This window comes from Rutidosis leptorrhynchoides, unplaced genomic scaffold (assembly GCF_046630445.1).
Source record: "Rutidosis leptorrhynchoides isolate AG116_Rl617_1_P2 unplaced genomic scaffold, CSIRO_AGI_Rlap_v1 contig192, whole genome shotgun sequence".
Classification (NCBI taxonomy): Eukaryota; Viridiplantae; Streptophyta; class Magnoliopsida; order Asterales; family Asteraceae; genus Rutidosis; species Rutidosis leptorrhynchoides.
The window spans coordinates 68,551-88,112 of NW_027266442.1; the positions used below are offsets into that span (position 1 = coordinate 68,551).

A 19,562-nucleotide genomic window follows, 5' to 3' on the forward strand; every position below is an offset into this window, starting at 1 on the left:
GCGTACCTATATTTCAACTTCCTACTCTTAATTTCCTATCTATAACCTCTCTTTGTTTCTATAGGACCGCTCTCCTACACTCTCTAGTCCTACCTATACGTCTACCATCCGCCCCACTATCTATAGTACGTATTGGAACTAACTTCTTTATCCACATCCGTCCCACAGTATGTAGGAACCCTTGCTCATTTAACACCATATTCGGACGTCGACATGGCGCGTCGCTCTGTGAGGACGACGATCCCGACCCTTGCTCATTTATCGATGTATCTGGGATCTGATACAACGCGTCGTTTATGAGGTTGTAGAATTCATATCATGAAATTTTGGCTATTTTTATGCTGCCGCCAACCTACCGCAACCCTCCTCCTTTCTCATCACGAACTTGGGTATTTTGGCTAACAATACGATTGCCATTTGGTGATTTGTACACCAACCATCAATACTAGAAAGTAAGATTTTCATTTAGCATTTATTTTAAACTTTTATTCATGTATTTTATCTTTGTTAAACCATCAATCCGAACCCATGACCAGATCTACTCATAACACAATTTATAATAAAAATAAAGATAAATCTTATATATAATAGAGAGACTTTTTCAATTTGTTCAATTTGTTCAAATTGCAATTCAATTGCAAATTTTATTGTCAAATCAACATCCGACACATGGCGTTTAATTTAAAAATTAAGTTTTTGAATTTAATTAGAAATCAAATTATAATTTTAAGTCAATATTTTTTTTCTATTCTAATTAAGAATTCAAAAACAATAAGATAATGATTCCTAATAAAATTCTATCAATTACTTATTCCTAATCATATGAGATTCCTATTCTCTTTTATCTTTCACTTATTTTTTTTAATATAATAATTTTATTCCTAATCAATTTTCTATCTATTATTTAAAAAATTATTTCTAAAAAAATTATAATACACTATATATATATATTAATTGAAACGGGCATATATTATTTTTCCCTATTCAAACGGACATATTATTAAAAAAATTATTTCTAATCAAATTACAATATATATTATTTTTCTAATTTTTTTATTATGCTATTATTCCTAATAAAATCGACTATATTTTTTTCTATTCTTAATTAAAACGGGCATATTTTATTTTTCAAACAATTAATAATTTTTTCTAATTAAAATTCATTATATCTTTTTCTTATTTATAATTAAAACAGGCATGTCTTCTTTTTTCCTATTCAAACGGACATATTGTTAAAAAAAATTCTAATCAAAATATAATATATTATTATTTTTCTAAGTTTTTGTTAAACTTTTATTCCTAATAAAAATCCACTATATTTTTTTCTAAATTCTTAATTAAAATGAGTGTATCTTATATTTCAAACAATAGGAAAAATTGAATTGGTTAGATGCAATTATAAATTTTATTATCTAATCAAATCTTGATATGTAATTTTTACGTTTTGCTACTTTTATTATTTTTAAAAACAAAATAAAATTTTGATTCTAATGGGATTGTAGATTTTGAAATAAAATCAAAATAATTATAATTGATATAAAGTTAAAATAATCCCTTTTGATATAATATTTGACATATATTTGACACATCCGACATATGGCGTTTTATTAACGAATAGTAATTTGACACATGAATATAAAAACTTTGAGTTTAATTAGGTTTCAAGTTACAATTTTAAGTTAATAATATTATTTTTTCCTTTTCTAATTAGAAAATTTAAATACAATAAAAACATAATTATTCCTAATAAAATTCTACCAATTACTTTTTCTTAATATAATAATTTTATTCCTAATCAATTTCCTATCCATTATTTTAAAAAAATCCTAATAAAATTATAATACACTATATTTTTTTCTATTTTTTATTAAATAATTTTTCCTAATAAAAATTCATTATATTCTTTTTTTCTATTTCTAATTAAAATAGGCACATTTATTTTTCCTATCCAAGCGGACATATTGTTAGAAAAATTATTCCTAATCAAATAATAATATATAATATTTTTTAATTTTTAATTTTTTTATTAAACTATATTCCTCATTTAGAACTTCAACTTTAATTAGGTTTCAAATTATAATTATAAGTCTATGATTTTTCCTATTCTATTTAGGAAATCAAAACACAATAAAAATATATTCCTAATAAAATTATAATACACTATATTTTTTTCCTAATTTTTTTATTTAACAATTTTTTTCTAATGAAAATTCATTATATTACTTTTTTGTATTTCTAATGAAAATGGGCACATTTTCTTTTTTACCTATTCAAATGGATATATTGCTAAAAAAAATTATTCCTAATCAAATTAAAATATATATATTATTTTTTTAATTTTTTGTAATATATATTTAAATTATTTATTTTTAAAGGTATAGACTTTCCGTCCAACGAACGGGGACACTTTAATTAGAAATCAAGTTATAATTTTAAATCAATCATATTATTCTTTTTTCCTTTTTTAATTAGGAAATCAAAATACAATAAAAACGTAATGATTTCTAATAAAATTCTATCAATTACTTTTTTTTAATATAATAATTTTATTCCTAATCAATTTCATCTATTATTTTAAAAAATATTTCTAATAAAATTCATATTATTTTTTCCTATTCCTAATTAAAACGAATACATCTACCATTTTCCTATTCAAACGGACATATTATGAAAAAAAATCATTCCAAATTAAATTATAATATATATTATTTTTGCTTAAACATTATTCCTCATAAATGCCCGTTATATATATTTTTTCATTCTTAATTAAAACGGGCACATATTATTTTTCAAACAATAGAAATAATTAAATTGATTAGATGAAATTATAAATTTTATTATGAAATCTTGATACATAACTCTTATCTTTTATTATATTTATTATTTTTGAAAAAATAAATTTTAAAGTTAAAAAAAATTTTGATAGATGTAATAATTTTTTATATAATATATATTAAATTTTAAATTTTTAAAAATACGGACTTTCCGTCCAACGGACGGGCCCACTGACTAGTGTTCCAAAAAAACAAACAAACGACCAAACGACAAAATCCAAATAAACTAAAATTCTATTGAATTGGGTTGGATCGGACGGAGGGGTAGATTGGGTTGGACCCATCCACAGCTCTAGCAATTTGGTCCAAGAAATTGCTAAAAGTGTGACCACGTGATAGCGTGTGGTTGCCAGCCAACTCAGGCACAGTGCACACCAAACCAAAAACAAATTTTGTGAATTGGCGATTTACGAGTTACCATAACTAGCCAATAAGAATCTGCCACGTAGTTGGGATCTAGAATCAAGAGACCAAGTTATTCGGTATCTGGCAGCCTGAAATCAAATTTGTGGAACTTTTCACAAGGGAAACCAAAAAAGAACTCTCCTTTCTCTCTCTCTTTCCAATCGGCGATCTTCACTGGTAAATCCCCAATTCTTCTTCCTGTTAGGGTCCATATTTACATCAGAATTTTCAATTCTTTATGGATTACATCTCTTGCTATTGTTCGTTGGAATTGTTTCACCCTTAATTCTTGCGTTTTGGATCTCAAGCTTTGGTTTTTAAATTCCAATATTTTTTTTGCTTTTTCTATTGTATTGATTAATGCTCGAATTTTGTTTGATTTTGTTTTATTTCGTGGGAATTTGCAGTTGTTGGCCTCATCTTCATGAATTCTGCAAGTACTGCTGCATCCTCTGTTTCCTGCAAATCGGGAAACAACACCCTAGCCTTCTCCCCGATTCTTTTTTGCTCAATTGCAAGTTTTCTTGGAACTCCAATTGTATACATTAGCTTCCTGTTGTTTAAGGCCATTGTCAGGCATCCTTGCTTATCTCTTATAATCTTTGGACCTAGTTTTGGACACACCCATCTGTAGTAGTTAGACATTTTTGCTCTCAACCTGTTTTGCTCTCCTCTCATTTGGTATAATAAAGCACCATGGTCTCCTCCCAAGTATCTAGTTTGACTGCGGTTTTTGCACGAAAACCCTCTCCCACAGTCAGCTGCTTGGACCACCCGATGCTCTTCCTGCAACCGATAATGTCGAGTTTGATTTTTCTGATGTGTTTGGCCCTGCTCCAGTTCAAAACCATGTCCAAGTCAATTCTGAGAGTGCCAAAAATTTGGTTGCAACTGCAGACGGAAATGAATTGCTCTACGACGATCCTGATGTCATCTGTAGCCGGTCACATTCTTTGGTTGGCCCGTCAAGTTATGTTAGCCAGTCGTTGAAGCTTAGCAAGCTCACACTCCATGAGACCGAAGATTCACTGGAGCTTGTGGAGGAAGTTAGCCTGGAAACTGAGAAAGAACCTGGGAGACCTTCTATTGATGTTGAGATCCAAAACAGCAACTGCCATGAAAACTGTGATGCTGTCAAAGAGCGGCCTGTCGGACTTGAAGATTTTGATGTCCTGAAGGTAGTTGGCCAAGGTGCTTTTGCGAAGGTGTATCAAGTCAGGAGGAGTGGTACCTCAGAAATATATGCCATGAAGGTAATGCGTAAGGACAAGATTGTAGAGAAAAATCATGCTGAATACATGAAAGCTGAGAGGGATATATTGACAAAAGTAGACCATCCCTTCATTGTGCAGCTCAGATTCTCATTCCAAGTAAGAACTTTCATTTTCTTGTTGTTCAAAGTTTCTGATTCCTAAATTATTCTATTATTATAAGTGAACTGGACTCTTATGGTTCTCTCCAAATTAAGTTGTCCGGCTTCGAATCCTATCCACTTCTCTCCCTCTCATTTGGGTTGGATTGATGATTCTTAATTCCGATGTTTTAGCTGTGACTGTATACAATCCTTGAGAAAAGTTTTACTTATTCTTGCAGACCAAATATAGACTATACCTTGTGCTAGATTTTGTGAATGGGGGCCACCTTTTCTTTCAGCTTTATCGGCAAGGCTTGTTCAGGTACATTATCTTAGCTGTTTTGCTTGTGTTGTTTCTTTTGAAGTCCCTGGAAGGAAGCGGCTCTTTTGACATGTAATTTCTCCTTTTTCAGAGAGGATCTGGCACGTGTTTATACTGCTGAGATCGTTTCCGCAGTTTCTCATCTTCATGCAAATGGCATAATGCACAGAGATCTCAAGCCTGAAAATATACTGGTGGATGCAGATGGTCATGTAAGATTTGCAGTGTCCTTATTGTGCCCCGCGGGTGTTTTTATGTGCTTGTTAATAATGTTATGTATTGTTGGTTTCATATAGAAAGAATAATTGGATCATCTAGTTTTAACTTATGTTCCCTTGTTCATGCTTCACCAGGTAATGCTGACTGATTTTGGCTTGGCAAAAGAGTTTGATGGAAATGCTCGATCAAACTCCATGTGTGGAACTCTAGAGTACATGGCACCTGAAATTATTCTTGGAAAAGGTCATGATAAAGCTGCTGACTGGTGGAGCGTGGGAATCCTGCTTTATGAAATGCTAACTGGCAAGCCACCTTTTGTTGGAGGCAACAGGCAGAAGATCCAGGAAAAGATACTAAAAGACAAGATGAAGCTGCCAGGGTATTTGTCAAGTGAAGCACATTCACTCTTAAAAGGGCTGCTGCAGAAAGACGCAAGCAAGCGCCTTGGCGGTGGACCAAGTGGCAGTGAGGAAATAAAAAAGCACAAGTGGTTCAAGCTAATTAACTGGAAGAAATTGGATGGTCGCGGAGTTAAGCCGAGTTTTCTTCCATATGTTGCAGGACAGCATTGTGTTGCCAACTTTGAAGAGTGCTGGACCAACATGTCACTTTCCGACTCTCCAGTTGCTAGTCCCAAATTTGATGTCAATCCGTTTAAGGGATTCACATATGTCAAGCCTGCTGCCTCATTTCTTCACACAAATACTTGATTTTCCTTTCTTATTTATTGCCTGCCGAGTATTTATACTCCTTTTTCTTTTCATAATCATTTGTCCAAGTTGTAGATGAATATTCATCATCTGTACTATATTTCTAATCAAGAGACCACATTGTTGTCGAAATATTAATTTATTTTCATTTATATCAGTAGTCTTCAACATCTTTCAGTCGATTATTACAAGAATTTAAATTTCCTAGATGTGTAGTCATGTTGTTGAGAGGCTTGACAATCTAAACCATTTGACTTTCTGGATGAGAATTTTTTGCTGGTTCGCCGCGGATCTCCTTATCCTCCCCAGAGATTTCTTCTAGTGACCGGCCCTTAGTTTCCGGAACTAAGAAAGTAAATAAAAACCCTAGCATGTTTACCACAGCTAGAGCTATAATTGCTTTCTTGATCTTTTTCAAGTCATGGGTGATACTCTGCAAAGCAAATGCAGCAACAATAGCTCCTGCTTTTCCTGCAGCAGCCGAGATTCCGTGGCACGTCGACCGAAACCTAGCCGGAAAAAGCTCCGCTGGAACGATGAATGTTGTGCTGTTGGGCCCAAAGTTGGCGAAAAACAGCGTAAGACCGTAGAGAACAACGAACAATGTTTTCTTTCCGTCGCAGAAATCATATGGCCATACAAATGGACATGAGGAGGAAACCACCGAGTTGAATAACGAAACGGCCGATTTTATCGATGAGGAAGACAGTGAACCAATATCCTGGAACTGTTGCAGCTAATGCAATCAGAAACATGGCCTTTGAGAGATGATACATCTCTTGGATTGCATTCATCGTCGTGGCTTTATGTATGAGGCCACTAGCTGGGTATACATCTTTCTGGGTAAGCTGTAGACTGTAGAAGGCAACATCTAGCAAGAACCAGCACGTAGAAGTCCCGAGAAGATGGAGTCCATGTCTCATCATGAATTCTCTCGAAAAAAGTCTGTATGGAGTTTTGCTCAGAACGGGAGGCTTGGAGATGGATTCTTCGTAGATGAAAGTGTCATTGGTAAGAACTTTGGCCATATCAGCTGCTGCCTTCTTGTGATCCCCCTGAACCAAGGCTGTGTATCGAGCAGTTTCTGGCATTTTCAGCCTCCAATAGAAAGTCAAAGCTGCCGGAATCGCACCAAAAGCTAAAACAATGCGCCATATATAATCAGCCTGTGGCTGAGTGGAAAGAATCTGATTAATTCGAAATTCAGGAGCTGGAAATGCATGCAAGAAGATTTTGGAGACAATCATGGAAACTGCTCCTGCGAATAATATTCCTATCCCTTGCATTGCGAAAACCGCAGCAATAAACCCTCCTCGAGTTTTTGAGTTGGCATACTCAGACATAATGACTGCTGACAGTGGATAGTCTCCTCCTATCCCGAATCCGAGCCAGAATCGAAAAAAGCAAAGAGTAGTAATGACACTATTAGCCGAAGAACAGAAGGAAAGCCCTGATGCTATGGCACAACCCACCATGGTGACTAAAGTTATTCCGTAAACTTTCTTTCTGCAAGTTTGTCTCCAAGCCAACCGAAGAAGAGCTGACCTGCTAGAGTTCCACATAAAGCAACGCCCGTTATCGCATTGTTAACATTCTTCGGGAGAGCTCCGGGTTTATTCGTGGTGGGATCGTAATAGTATAACCTGCCTATGAGCTTTGTCACGGCAGTTATGCAGAACAGGTCATACGCATCCGTGAAGAAACCCATTCCGGCAATGATAATCGCCTTGAAGTGATAAAGTTGCGTCTTTGCATTGTCGAGAGCCGAGAAAACGGCTTTTGTTGAATCGGACATTATGAGAAAAGACACTGGGATGTGAAATTGGTAAATGGCTGATAATTTATCTGATGTTGCAAGTTTTGTCTAGATCCAAGCTGTCCATAGTGGTTAACGACATGCTACCTAGGTAAAAGTTAACTTCAAGGAAAACGTATGTTCCAGCACAAACAGATTGTTGTCCTACATATATTTATTCTTGATTTTGGCGTCTTGGAATAATGTTTAGAAATGGCATATGCTAAGCAGCAAATAGAACTTAGTAATGCTGACTGTTTTGGTTTCTACAAGTTCCCTGCCTAGACTAACAAGGCCTTTTGCTAGGAAGAGACCGATCGAGAAATCTCCTCTTTAAGTTTTACCATTGCTGCCTGAGGTTAATTAGATTAGACGATGTAAAGTTTTTACTCCCCGGGAAAAAACAATGAGTGGTAGTATGATAGTTTGGATTGTTTATGGGTTCTGTTTAGTCGAATTGATGCTGATGGCTCGAGAGCTCAATCAAACAAGTCACGCCAGAAATGTAAATTTAGCAATGGTGAATGCTTGCAGAACAAGCCAAGATTGTATTAACCTTATTGCTAAGGTTGGATTATAAGCTGGAGCTGGATTATATCACAAGTTATCTTTCTAATGAATTTACCTCTGAACCATGTTTCTATTCTATTGGAAATAGCATCAATAACAAAGCATTGGCTTTGGCTATTGCATATGATCATCATATTTACTTAGTGACCAAAGTCCTCATTCGATCTAATAGATGCATAATTAATTGTACATCAGTTCGGTTCGAAATCCTCTATCGATCCTGTCCGGTTTGAACTGTTTTTCATCAATTCATTTCGATTTTTTAATTACCCTCTAAAATTCGAAAAAGAAAAATCGAAATCAACCGATGACACGTCCAAAAGAAATCAATTTGCTTTAATCAGCTTAGGTTACTCTGTTGATTGTTGCCTAGTCTTATCAGCTTAGTATGCCTAGTCTTGTGTGAGCAAGTTGAGTTTGATGAAATGAGATTTTAGGAAGTTGTGTAACCCTAAAAAAAGTCGACAATAGAAAATTCAATGAGGCTATATATGGAGGATGATGGAAAATTTGTTTCTCATTTCAATCTGATATTCACATTTCCCTTAACAACTAATAATTTTCTTACAAGTTTTTTCGGTTAAGCATTCTTTGACGACGATGAGCATATGGACCTTAATTTTATATCAAATGTCGGGTGATTTCGATGCTAGATCAGCAATGGCAGCTGTTTTCTTCTTGAGCTCTTCTTTGTCTCCCCCGACGATTTTGTCTATCTGTCGTCCTTCTTTAAGGAAAAAGAATGATGGGGTGGCCTTCACATCCCACTTTTTAGCCAACTCCGCTAGTTGATCGACATCCACGGTGAGGAACATGAGAGACGTATATTTATAAGCAAGCTCACAGTAGACTGGAGCTATTTTTCTACAAGGATTGCACCATGTAGCACTGAAATTGGCCAGAACCTAATTATCCAAGAGAAAAGGATTATAACTCGATCGGACTAATTACTACAATTAGTAAGAAAAGAAAGTATTCGGAAAGTACTCACAATCTTGTTATCCTTGCATGCTTCAGATATGTTCTTGTCCCAGCTGTCCCAAGTTATTATAAGATGCACATTTTCACTGGTATGTTTTAACTCCCTATTACTAGCAACCCCATTCCCTCTACAAAGCTGCACAAATCATATAATTCATGTGTAGAATTTCGATTTCTTTTTTACATATATAGTCGGCGCTAGTCTTTAATTTCAAATTTGATTAAGGGTGTGTTCATTATGGTAAGGAGAGGCCCCATCTTGCTCCTGACATTTAAAAGGCATGTTTTCTACCATTTTTAGAAAAAAAAAACATCTTTTTTTGAGTTTTTCTCCAGACACACAACGAATACACCCTAAAAAACTCACCTGTGTCCAGCAATTTCCCATCGGAAGCAGAGATCCTAGAAGCAGATGTACAGAAAGACACAGCCTTGTGTAATTGCTAAGATATTAAAAAAATGCACAAATGCGACTGTCTACTAATTTGCATTTTGCTCCTTTGAAATTGTTAGGCATGCATTTTCCGTTACAGCAACTACTCATAGAACACTGATAAAGAAACTCATTTTTTCGCGAACTCATCAGGCAAAATTTATTAGTCCTACCGGTAGCACTTATATTGTTTGCCTGGTGAATTCAATAGTCCATAAGAGAGCTGAGTTTAAAAATCAAGCCTTCTACTCATATCCTACAAATTTCAAATGTTCACATGATTTAATGAATAAAAAAGGGAAGAAAAATTATACTTTTTTGGTTTGGGTATGCTTGAAGATCCCTCAAACTTAAACTGAAATCATCTTCTTTTTTTTTTTGGTTAGATTATATATGGACCTGCACGCACCAAACTAACAAACATTAAGATAATTTCATGCAACAAACCGACAAATGAATGGTGATTGAATTTGAGCAGCAACTTAACTTACAAGATATTGCAAAAGGGAAGGTAATAGGAATGAACAACAACGACAACAACCAGCCTCAATTCCACCGAGTGGAGTCGGCTATATGAATCCTCACGTTTAAGTCCAAAGACAATGTATAGATCACGTGACATATCATAAATCAAATAATAGTATCATGTATAAAATATAATAATACAAATGCATATAATAAACCAGGTAATAGGAATGAACAAACCCAGAATTTAGCATCCGAAGTTGAGACAGAATTGAATTCTGGGTTCGTTGTTGCTTGGTGTTGAATCAACAACAAAAGTCTCGAAACAAAAAAAAAAAATGGGATTTTTGTTTTAATTCATCATTCATATTTTTGTGAATTTTGAAAATCGGCATTTTGTAACTAATTTCCTAATTTTGGATTTTCTATATTTTGCGAAATTCATGCTCACCTCACCCTCCTAGTACAATCTAATTTTAATCTAAACATAAAATCTGATTCTTCTTAAAATAAAATGTGAGTGTCTGAGAATAAAAGGAACAATACAACATATTCTACAGCCTGAAATTAGATTTCAGGATTGTATATGGTAATAATACACTTCAAGCTAAAAGCAATGAGTTTTTACTTCCGCCAAATCAAGGGGTGTCAACATTAGAACCTGCCTCTGAGGACGTCAGGTTCTTTGATTCCGGTACTCGTATTTCCTCTATCATTTTGACAACTTCCTCGATGTTAGGACGCATTTCCGGTGCCCTAGCTACGCAAGCCAAAGCAATCTGGAGCATTTGAACCATCTCTTCCTCAATGTTTTGATACCTCAGCGGTTGTACATCAAACACTTCCGAAGTCCATTCCTCTCGGACGACGAACTTCACCCAGCGTGGGAGATTGACCATGTTGTCGCGCCCTCCCGCTTGCTGTAGGGGAGCCTTTCCTGTCAGCATTTCTAGTAGAAGCACTCCGAAGCTATAGACGTCGGATTTCTGAGTGATCTTCCGGGAGTCGGTTACTTCTGGCGCACGGTATCCAATTAGTGCTCTGGAGATGGGAAATGTCATGAGAGGAGCTAAGCTGACGTCGGATATGCAGCCTTCAAGCTCTTGAGTAATAAAGACATTGGAGGACTTGATATTTCCATGCACGCTCTTTAGTCCTCCATCGGTGTGGATATGTGCAATTCCCCTGGCTGTTCCGAGTGCAACCTTTAGTCTTGAATCCCAGTCAAATGGAGTTCTTTCGCCGTCCCGGTTTCCTATCATATGAATGGAGACGAGCATCAAACAAATAGAATGAGAATGCAAAACAAATGAATATCATAATATTGATTAAAAAGAGAGAAGATTTATGCACATACCATGTAGAAGTGTGAACAAGCTTCCATTTGGGAAGTAGTTGTATACCAATAGCTTCTCATCCTTGGAATAATAGTAAGCACGAAGTGGCACGAGATTTGGATGTTGTCCTCCTAACCTCCCTACAACCTCCATCTGCTGCTCGAATTCCTTCTTCCCGACTACAACTTCCTTCATCCTTTTCACAACCATTGTCGTCCCGTCCTCTAGCGCGGCTTTATACGCTGTTCCAAAACTACCCTTCCCAAGAACTTCAGCTGAAGCCCTCAGCAAATCCTCGAGATCAAAGCTATAAGAACACCCTTCGAAGAAGAAGAGTTTATTCTTCTCTGCTTCCTGAATCCCACTCCCAAAATCTTTATTAGGCTGCTTCTCATTCTCCGATTTTCCCTTTGATGTGACACGCACGTTACTGTTTTTTCTCTTTATACAGCATACAATTGCTATCAGAATTAAGAGAAACAAAAGAACCAAACCTCCAATCACCATACCGATGATATAGCCTACTAGAAATTTATTGTGGGAAGTTTTGTTTCGGATTTGTGAAGAAGCAGAAGGCTCAGGGGAGGGACTTGTGGAGCGAGCAACAAGAGACGTTCCGCATAAAAGATGATTTCCTTTAAAAGACGAATCCGGGAAATTTTGAAGCGATTTTGGAATGGAGCCATTCAAGTTGTTATTGCTAAGATTTAAAATCCTAAGCCTAGACAAGTTAAGACTAGGGATGAATCCTGATATAGAATTATTTTCGAGCCTTAGTACAATAAGTTTTGTTGAATTTCTAGAATCGAAGAGAGTGATATGAGAGATAGAATCTCAGTTTTCTGAATTAACTCAAGTAAAAGTGATGATTATTTACATTGCATTGTTGTGTCTATATATACAAGTAGAGAAGTAATTTCATACTACATTAAGTACATAAATCTACTCTATAATCTTGTGGATAATTATCTAGTGATGTCCAGGCATCCTTGACCATACTTTAGGTGGAGGATTGGCTGAGATTTGATGTGGTCTAATCACCCATGTGATGAAGTGTATAGCCATGCTTTGTGTAGAAGAAGAAATGACTTTGGCTTGAAGAAGAAGCAACAGCTGACGAGTGGGCCGGTTGAGAAGACAAAGCCCAGGCCCAACACGGACGCGGTTCGCTGCAAGCCAAGACGATGTCGTCTTTCATTGTATGAGGCGAAGAGAAAACGACGCCGTTTCGTCCAACGGCTGAATGCAATCAAAAACGCCGTCGTTTCATATCTAACGGCTATTCCCAATTATGAAATGCAATCCCCTGTTCTTCTTCTTCATTTCCTCCATCTTCTTCCCTCCAATCAGACGGACAGACAGACATGAATTTCAACACCCCACCCCACAAGCGTGACTTCTCGCAGGTCAAGACGGGTCAACAATCTGCAGTGAAGATGAAATCGAAAATAGACGAATCAAGCCTGCTTTCACTTGATTTCTTATAATGTGACAGTCAATTTCAATATGTTTTGTCCGCTCATGAAAAATAGTATTTCCTGCTTATGTATGGCAGATTGACTGTCACAGTATAAGAGAGCAGGTTGTGAGTGATCAATCTGATGATCTTGAAATAGGTAGCGTATCCATTGAAGTTCACAGGCCACCATCGCAAGAGATTGATATTCTGCCTCTACAGAAGAGCGAGAGACTGTCGACTGCTTCTTGGATTTCCAGGAAATGACAGAATCCCCGAGGAAGATACAAAAACCGGTCACAGACTTTTTGGTCAGAGGACATTTCGCCTGGTTAGCATTTGAGTAGGACTTCAGATCCAAGTTGTTCTCAAAAGAAAAGAAGAGTCCTTTCCCTGGCGATGATTTCAGATATCTCAGAACTCTGTGTGCTGCTTTAAGGTGCTCTTCTGTTGGTTCACACAGGAATTGTGATAAATATTGTGTGCTCTGTGAAATGTCCGGTCGAGTGTGTGTAAGATAGAGTAGCTTTCCAATTAGGGTTCTATAGATAGATGAATCCACAAGCTTTGGTGACTCATCATTAAACTCCATAGAATAGGCCATTGGAGTACTTGTTGGTTTGCAGCCAAGAAAACCAAACTCAGTGAGCATTTTCAAAGTATACTTCCTTTGACACATATGAATTCCTTTCTGTGATCTAGCTATTTCAAAATCCAAAAAATATTTAAGGTTTCCTAGGTCCTTAATACTGAATTTTTCATGTAAAAGGGTTTTTGTTGTGGTGATTTGACTTAGATCATTACTTATAATAATCAAGTCATCAACATAGATTAGGATAGCTGTAAAGGAATCATTGATGTGTTTGACAAACAATGAATGGTCATAATTGGATTGTGAATATCCAAAATGTGTCAATGCTTCTATCAATTTGAAGTTCCACTGTCTACTCGCTTGTTAGGAGCAATGTCTGAACTGGGGGGAGGTTTCATGTACACTTCTTCATCTAGATCACCATGTAGAAAAGCATTATTGATGTCTAGTTGAGCAGTGTGCCATTTCTTGGAGGCTGCAACGGCAAGTAGAATTCTGATAGTGGTGAATTTTGCAACTGGGGAAAATGTTTCAGAATAGTCTATGCCTTCTTTTTGAGTGTAACCTTTAGCTACTAGTCTGGCTTTGTGTCTCTCAATTGAACCATCTGACTTATGCTTTAGCTTAAACACCCATTTGCAGCCAATAACTCTTTTCCCTTTAAGCAGGTCAGATACAATCCAAGTTTGATTGTCTTAAAGTGCTTTAAGTTCCGTTTCTATAGCTATTTGCCATTTCTCATCTTCCATAGCTTGCTTAAAAGAATTTGGTTCCTTTTGACAACAAATTTTTAAGGTAAAAGCAAGGTATTTCTGAGAAAAAAATGATAGTGAATTGGATGAGGTGTACCTGGTTGAGTCTTTGAGGAAAGTGTCATGGTCCTGCTGAGATAAGACTTGGACTAGATTGCAATGGTAATCTTGTAAATGCCTAGGTGTGAATCTAGTTCTAGATGACTTTCTAATCTGTTGTTCCACTCTTTCTACAGGTTCTGTATCAATTTCCTGAAAATCAGTTATCTCTTCAACAGAATCCTCATGATCACTTTCTACATGTTCGAAATCATTTTCATGTATAGCATGATGAGATGCAACCTGTTCTTCCACAACAGATACATTCTTCCTTTTAGAAGGAATCATAGAGCAAAGGATGTCTAAATCTACTTGAGGACCATCATATGGAAAAACATGCTCATAAAACACTACATGATAGCCTACTTGTATGCTGTGACTATTTAGATGTAGAACCTTGTAGCCTTTTATTCCATGTTGATGTCCTAGCAAAATACATTTAGAAGATCTAGATGTAAATTTTCCCTTGTTCCTATCCAGGGTAGAAATGAAACATAATGAACCAAACACCCTTAAATGAGATAAGTCATGAATTCTATTATGCAACATTTCATATGGTGTTCTGTCTTTTAACACAGGAGTTGGTGTTCTGTTAATTAGATGCACAGCATGACAGAGAGCAAAGCTCCAAAATTTTAAAGGTAATTTGCTTTGAAACATCAAAGCTCTTTCTACATTCAAAATATGTTGATGCTTTCTTTCTACTCTACCATTTTTTTCAAGACACTCAACACATGATGTTTCATGCAAAATGCCATATGAATTGTAAAATGCATTATGATTGAACTCTAGACCATTATCACTTCTAATGATTTTAATCTTTTTGCCAAACTGTGTTTCTGCCATTCTGTAAAACCTCTCAACTAAGTCCCTAGTCTCAGATTTATGCTTCATTAGGTATATCCATGTATGTCTAGTGAAATCATCAACAATGGTTAGGAAGTATTTATGACCTTGCATATATAGAGATGTTGGTCCCCAAATATCCATATGGACTAAATCAAAACTACCATTGGCTTTAGAGTTACTGATAGGGAAACTTAACCTTTTCTGTTTAGCAAAATGACATACATTACAGATATGATCATGCTTGAAATTAATGCTTTCATTTATAGTTTTAAAAGACTTAAGTCTGGCACTAGACGGATGATCAAGTTTAAAATGCCAAACATCAAAAGTTTTCCTAGCATAATCTGAGATTACATTGACAGATGACTGTTTTTCAGTACAAAAATTATTAGGATGCATAAAAGAGTCTGTCAAGTTCATGTAATATAGTCCATTTCTTTACTCAGCTATACCAATCATCCTCATAGAGCTCAATTCTTGCATGAGACACTTTGTAGGGTAGACCATTAGAACACAATTGGAATTTACTGTCAGCTTGTTTGCAGAAACAAGGTTGAAAGCAAATTCTGGGGTATATAATACATTTAGAAGTGTAATCGTGTTTGTTAATTCAACCGTTCCTATGTGAGTGACTGCAATGAAATGTTTATTTGGTAATTGGATATGATGATTATTGATTGGTTTAAATGTTTTAAACAGACTCTTGGAACAACAAATGTGGTCTGATGCACCTGTGTCCAATAACCAAAAATAGTTTTCTTTTTGAGTGGAAAGCTTACCATTGAAAGCATGAGTTGTGTTGGCCATGTTGCTAGTAGAAACTTGAGACTGAGAGTTTGATCCAGCCTGCCTTTTTAGAGATTCATACTCTTCTTGTGATATTGTCATGGTTACTATTTTCTGTGTGACTTCAGGTTTTGATGCAGCAAATAGATTTGCAGAAGCATTCCTTGTGAATTTGAAATCAGGTGGAAATCCTACAATTCTGTAGCATTCAGCTTCAATATGGCCTTTCTTGCCACAGCAATTGCAGATAAGCTTTGCCTTTGGATTCTTCTTGTTCCCTTGATGCTGCTTTGTTCCTTTTGCAGAGGAGAAAGCTGTAATGGATGACTCGTCTGCTTCCTGTAGTAAGACATTCTGTCTCTCATATTGGGAAACTATTGCATATACCTTCTCAAGAGATGGGATTGGATCCAACATCATTATGGTTGATCTGGTTTGGGCATAGATAGGATTTAGACCTTTCAGAAACTTGATGATTTTGTCATTCTCATAGTATTCTGCTATGATCTTTAATGCCTTGCATTTACATTTTATGGCACATTCACACTCTGGAATTGGCCCCCCTTAAGTCATCGAATTCATCCCATAATGTCCTGATTTTTGTGTAATAATCAGAAATATTTAGGTCACCTTGTTTGATAGTGAAGATTTCTTCTTGGACATCAGAGATCCTAGAAAAATCTGTTTTTGAAAATCTCCCTTGTAGATCCTTCCACATTGCTCGAGCAGTGTTGAATCTGGAGATGGATGGTTTGATTGAGGGTGATACAGAGTTCATGATCCAACAAGACACTGTTATGTTGCATCTGTCCCAGTTGGAGAAGTTTGCATCATCTTCTTTTGGTTGAGTGATTCTGCCATTAACAAAATTAAATTTCACTTTTGATCTTAATGCCATTGTCATAGCTCTTGACCATGAGTGATAATTGTTGTTATCGAGCAGAAGTGAGACTAGTGCCTGTGTAGGATTTTCACTAAGGTGGAGATAAAAATCAGATGATGGAGAGAGGGCTACATCAGAGGTGATCGAAGACATTTTGTGAAAATCTCTTCAAAAAAGGTAAATATTTATTATTGTTTTTTAGATGAGTTAAGGTAAAAACTGAGCTCTCTATTGGCTCTTAGATACCATGTTGAATTTCTAGAATCGAAGAGAGTGATATGAGAGATAGAATCTCAATTTTCTGAATTAACTCAAGTAAAAGTGATGATTATTTACATTGCATTGTTGTGTCTATATATACAAGTAGAGAAGTAATTTCATATTACATTAAGTACATAAATCTACTCTATAATCTTGTGGATAATTATCTAGTGATGTCCAGGCATCCTTGACCATATTTTAGGTGGAGGATTGGCTGGGATTTGATGTGGTCTAATCACCCATGTGATGAAGTGTATAGCCATACTTTGTGTAGAAGAAGAAATGACTTTTGCTTGAAGAAGAAGCAACAGCTGACGAGTGGGCCGGTTGAGAAGACAAAGCCCAGGCACAACACGGACGCGGTTCGCTACAAGCCAAGACGACGTCGTCTTTCATTGTATGAGGCGAAGAGAAAACGACGCAGTTTCGTCCAACGGCTGAATGCAATAAAAAACGCCGTCGTTTCATATCCAACGGCTATTCCCAATTGTGAAATGCAATCCCCTGTTCTTCTTCTTCATTTCCTCCATCTTCTTCCCTCCAATCAGACGGACAGACGGGCACGAATTTCAACAAGTTTCGACAGGTTCTGAATACTAGACGGAATATCTCCAGTGAAAGAGTTAAATGAAAGATCCAATCGAGCTAGCAGTGGTGAAAGAGATTCAGGAATCCTACCGGATAAGTTATTCCGTTGGAGGAAGAGCAACCGGAGCGATGGAATGGAAGTGATATCAGAAGGAAGAACTCCATCAAGATCCTTTGATCGGAGACTGAGGACTCGTAGAGCATCGAGCTTTCCTAGAATGTTGGCAGGGATAAGGCCATGAAATCCAACTCCCGGAAGATGAATTCCAATCACTCTAGTTTTATCAGAATTGCAAGTGACTCCTATCCAATAACCACATACTGGTGAAGTACTGTTCCAGTTGAGTTTTCTGGTGTGGGGCACGGCAGCCACGAAATCTAGGAGAGCTTGTCTATTGGAATCGATCAAGTCGGGGCCTGCAACAACCTCAGAGATGATGATAGGCAGCAGTATAAAAACAGGAAAATGTAGGATTGAAGGAGCATCATTGCTTTTTTTCAGCCTCCGTTGTGCAACATTTCAGACCATCTGGAAGCACAAAGGGTACATTATTAGTAGTATTGATTTGTTTTATGTACCAAAGTGTTTGCAGAGAGTGAAGAGTAATATAGATGCCGAATTTTTCATAAAAATAAAGAAAGAAGGTAATAAAGAGAATAAAGGTTATGTTGGATTGATCTCTTTATTATGAAAAAGAAAGAAAAGCAAAGCTCACATTAAAAAAAGAAATTCAAATTACTAAGCACTTACACTTTTCAAATTCCATTTCTTTTATAAAAATTATCTATATATACCGGAAAGTAAGTATTGCAAAGAATCCGAAGGAAAAATGTTATTCTCTCCCGTCTTTCAATACATATTTTTTTAGACTTTTCATTTTGTCTCGATAAAAATGACTTTTATACATAATTTATTGTATTTTACAAGTTAGCTTATTTTGTGTGACAATATCTTAAATATATATATATATATGTATGTGTTGAGAGACGAAATGAGAGTATCATAAAAAAAGAAGGAAGAAAAAAAAGATAGTTAGTGGCCATTTTCTTTGAAAGTGAAAACCTGCTTTGCCAAAAGTTAGCCTTTGTTTCATTTTTTTTTATACCATCTTCCTCTCTTTTGTTTAGCACTTGAAATCAATAATGGAATCGCAAAAAGACAAAATTATGTCAATAGCATGGAATGTAGGATCTGATTTACTGATAAACCGACACAAATAAACTTCATGCAATGCACACTATATGCTACTCCTCCTGTCTCATAATACATGATATTTTTTTTATATAAATATATATAAAAAACATCATATATTTTAAGACTGAGGTAGTATTTAATAAGATTAACCAAGATGAAATGACAAACCTTTTCTGTAAGTTCACGATGCAGCCATTGTTGGTATCAGAATCTATGCAAGAAAAAGAATTCACTAACTAGCCATGATGGTATATAGGAAAAAGAAAGTCAGAACTTGCTTTCTACTCAAGTAACGAGCCATGCTAACATTAATGCCTACTACAGCTGTTGGGATTTGAAAAACAGCTATCAACTGAAAAAGAAATCCCCTGAAAGCGACTCTTACTAGATGCTATAATAATAACAACAGGAATTACTATAACTGTCACTTTCTTTGTTCTAACTAACTATAGTTAACCATTCTAACGCAGACCATTAATCAAATCTAATTTTGATTCCTAAATTTAAGGACCATGAAATGTTTGAGATTATGATTCAAAATGCATCATGATGGAAGATTTGACGAAACAAAGAAAGAGAGAATGGATTCAAACAAGCTCATAATTTCTGTCTTTGACTTGATACTCGACGTTATGATGATTGAAGAATGAATGAAAAAGATCGTCAGGATGTAAGA

The 19,562-nt window shown here is 35.9% G+C and overlaps 3 protein-coding genes and 1 pseudogene across 3 annotated transcripts; 1 reads left to right on the forward strand and 3 right to left on the reverse strand.

Annotated features, from left to right (window-relative positions):
* The first annotated feature begins 3,935 nt into the window (after window positions 1-3,935).
* Window positions 3,936-5,844, forward strand: LOC139881763 (serine/threonine-protein kinase AtPK2/AtPK19-like; annotated as a pseudogene).
* Window positions 5,845-6,085: 241 nt separating this feature from the next.
* On the reverse strand, window positions 6,086-7,639 carry LOC139881760 (low affinity inorganic phosphate transporter 8-like). Its single transcript, XM_071866175.1, is given in 3 exon segments — window positions 6,086-6,479; window positions 6,481-7,354; window positions 7,357-7,639. Coding segments are annotated over 3 exon segments (1,551 nt in total).
* A 1,196-nt stretch (window positions 7,640-8,835) lies between these two features.
* LOC139881761 (thioredoxin H4-1-like) lies at window positions 8,836-9,578 on the reverse strand. Its single transcript, XM_071866176.1, has 3 exons — window positions 9,558-9,578; window positions 9,201-9,326; window positions 8,836-9,114 (listed from the first exon to the last, which is right to left on the reverse strand). Exons 1-3 carry the CDS (start codon window positions 9,576-9,578, stop codon window positions 8,836-8,838), a joined length of 426 nt encoding a protein of 141 aa, XP_071722277.1.
* Window positions 9,579-10,726: 1,148 nt separating this feature from the next.
* On the reverse strand, window positions 10,727-18,194 carry LOC139881762 (probable inactive receptor kinase At5g58300; the record flags this gene model as incomplete). Its single annotated transcript, XM_071866177.1, has 3 exons — window positions 10,727-11,343; window positions 11,446-12,224; window positions 17,688-18,194. Coding segments are annotated over 3 exons (1,903 nt in total), but the record flags the coding sequence as incomplete, so codon positions are not given.
* Window positions 18,195-19,562: the final 1,368 nt, after the last annotated feature.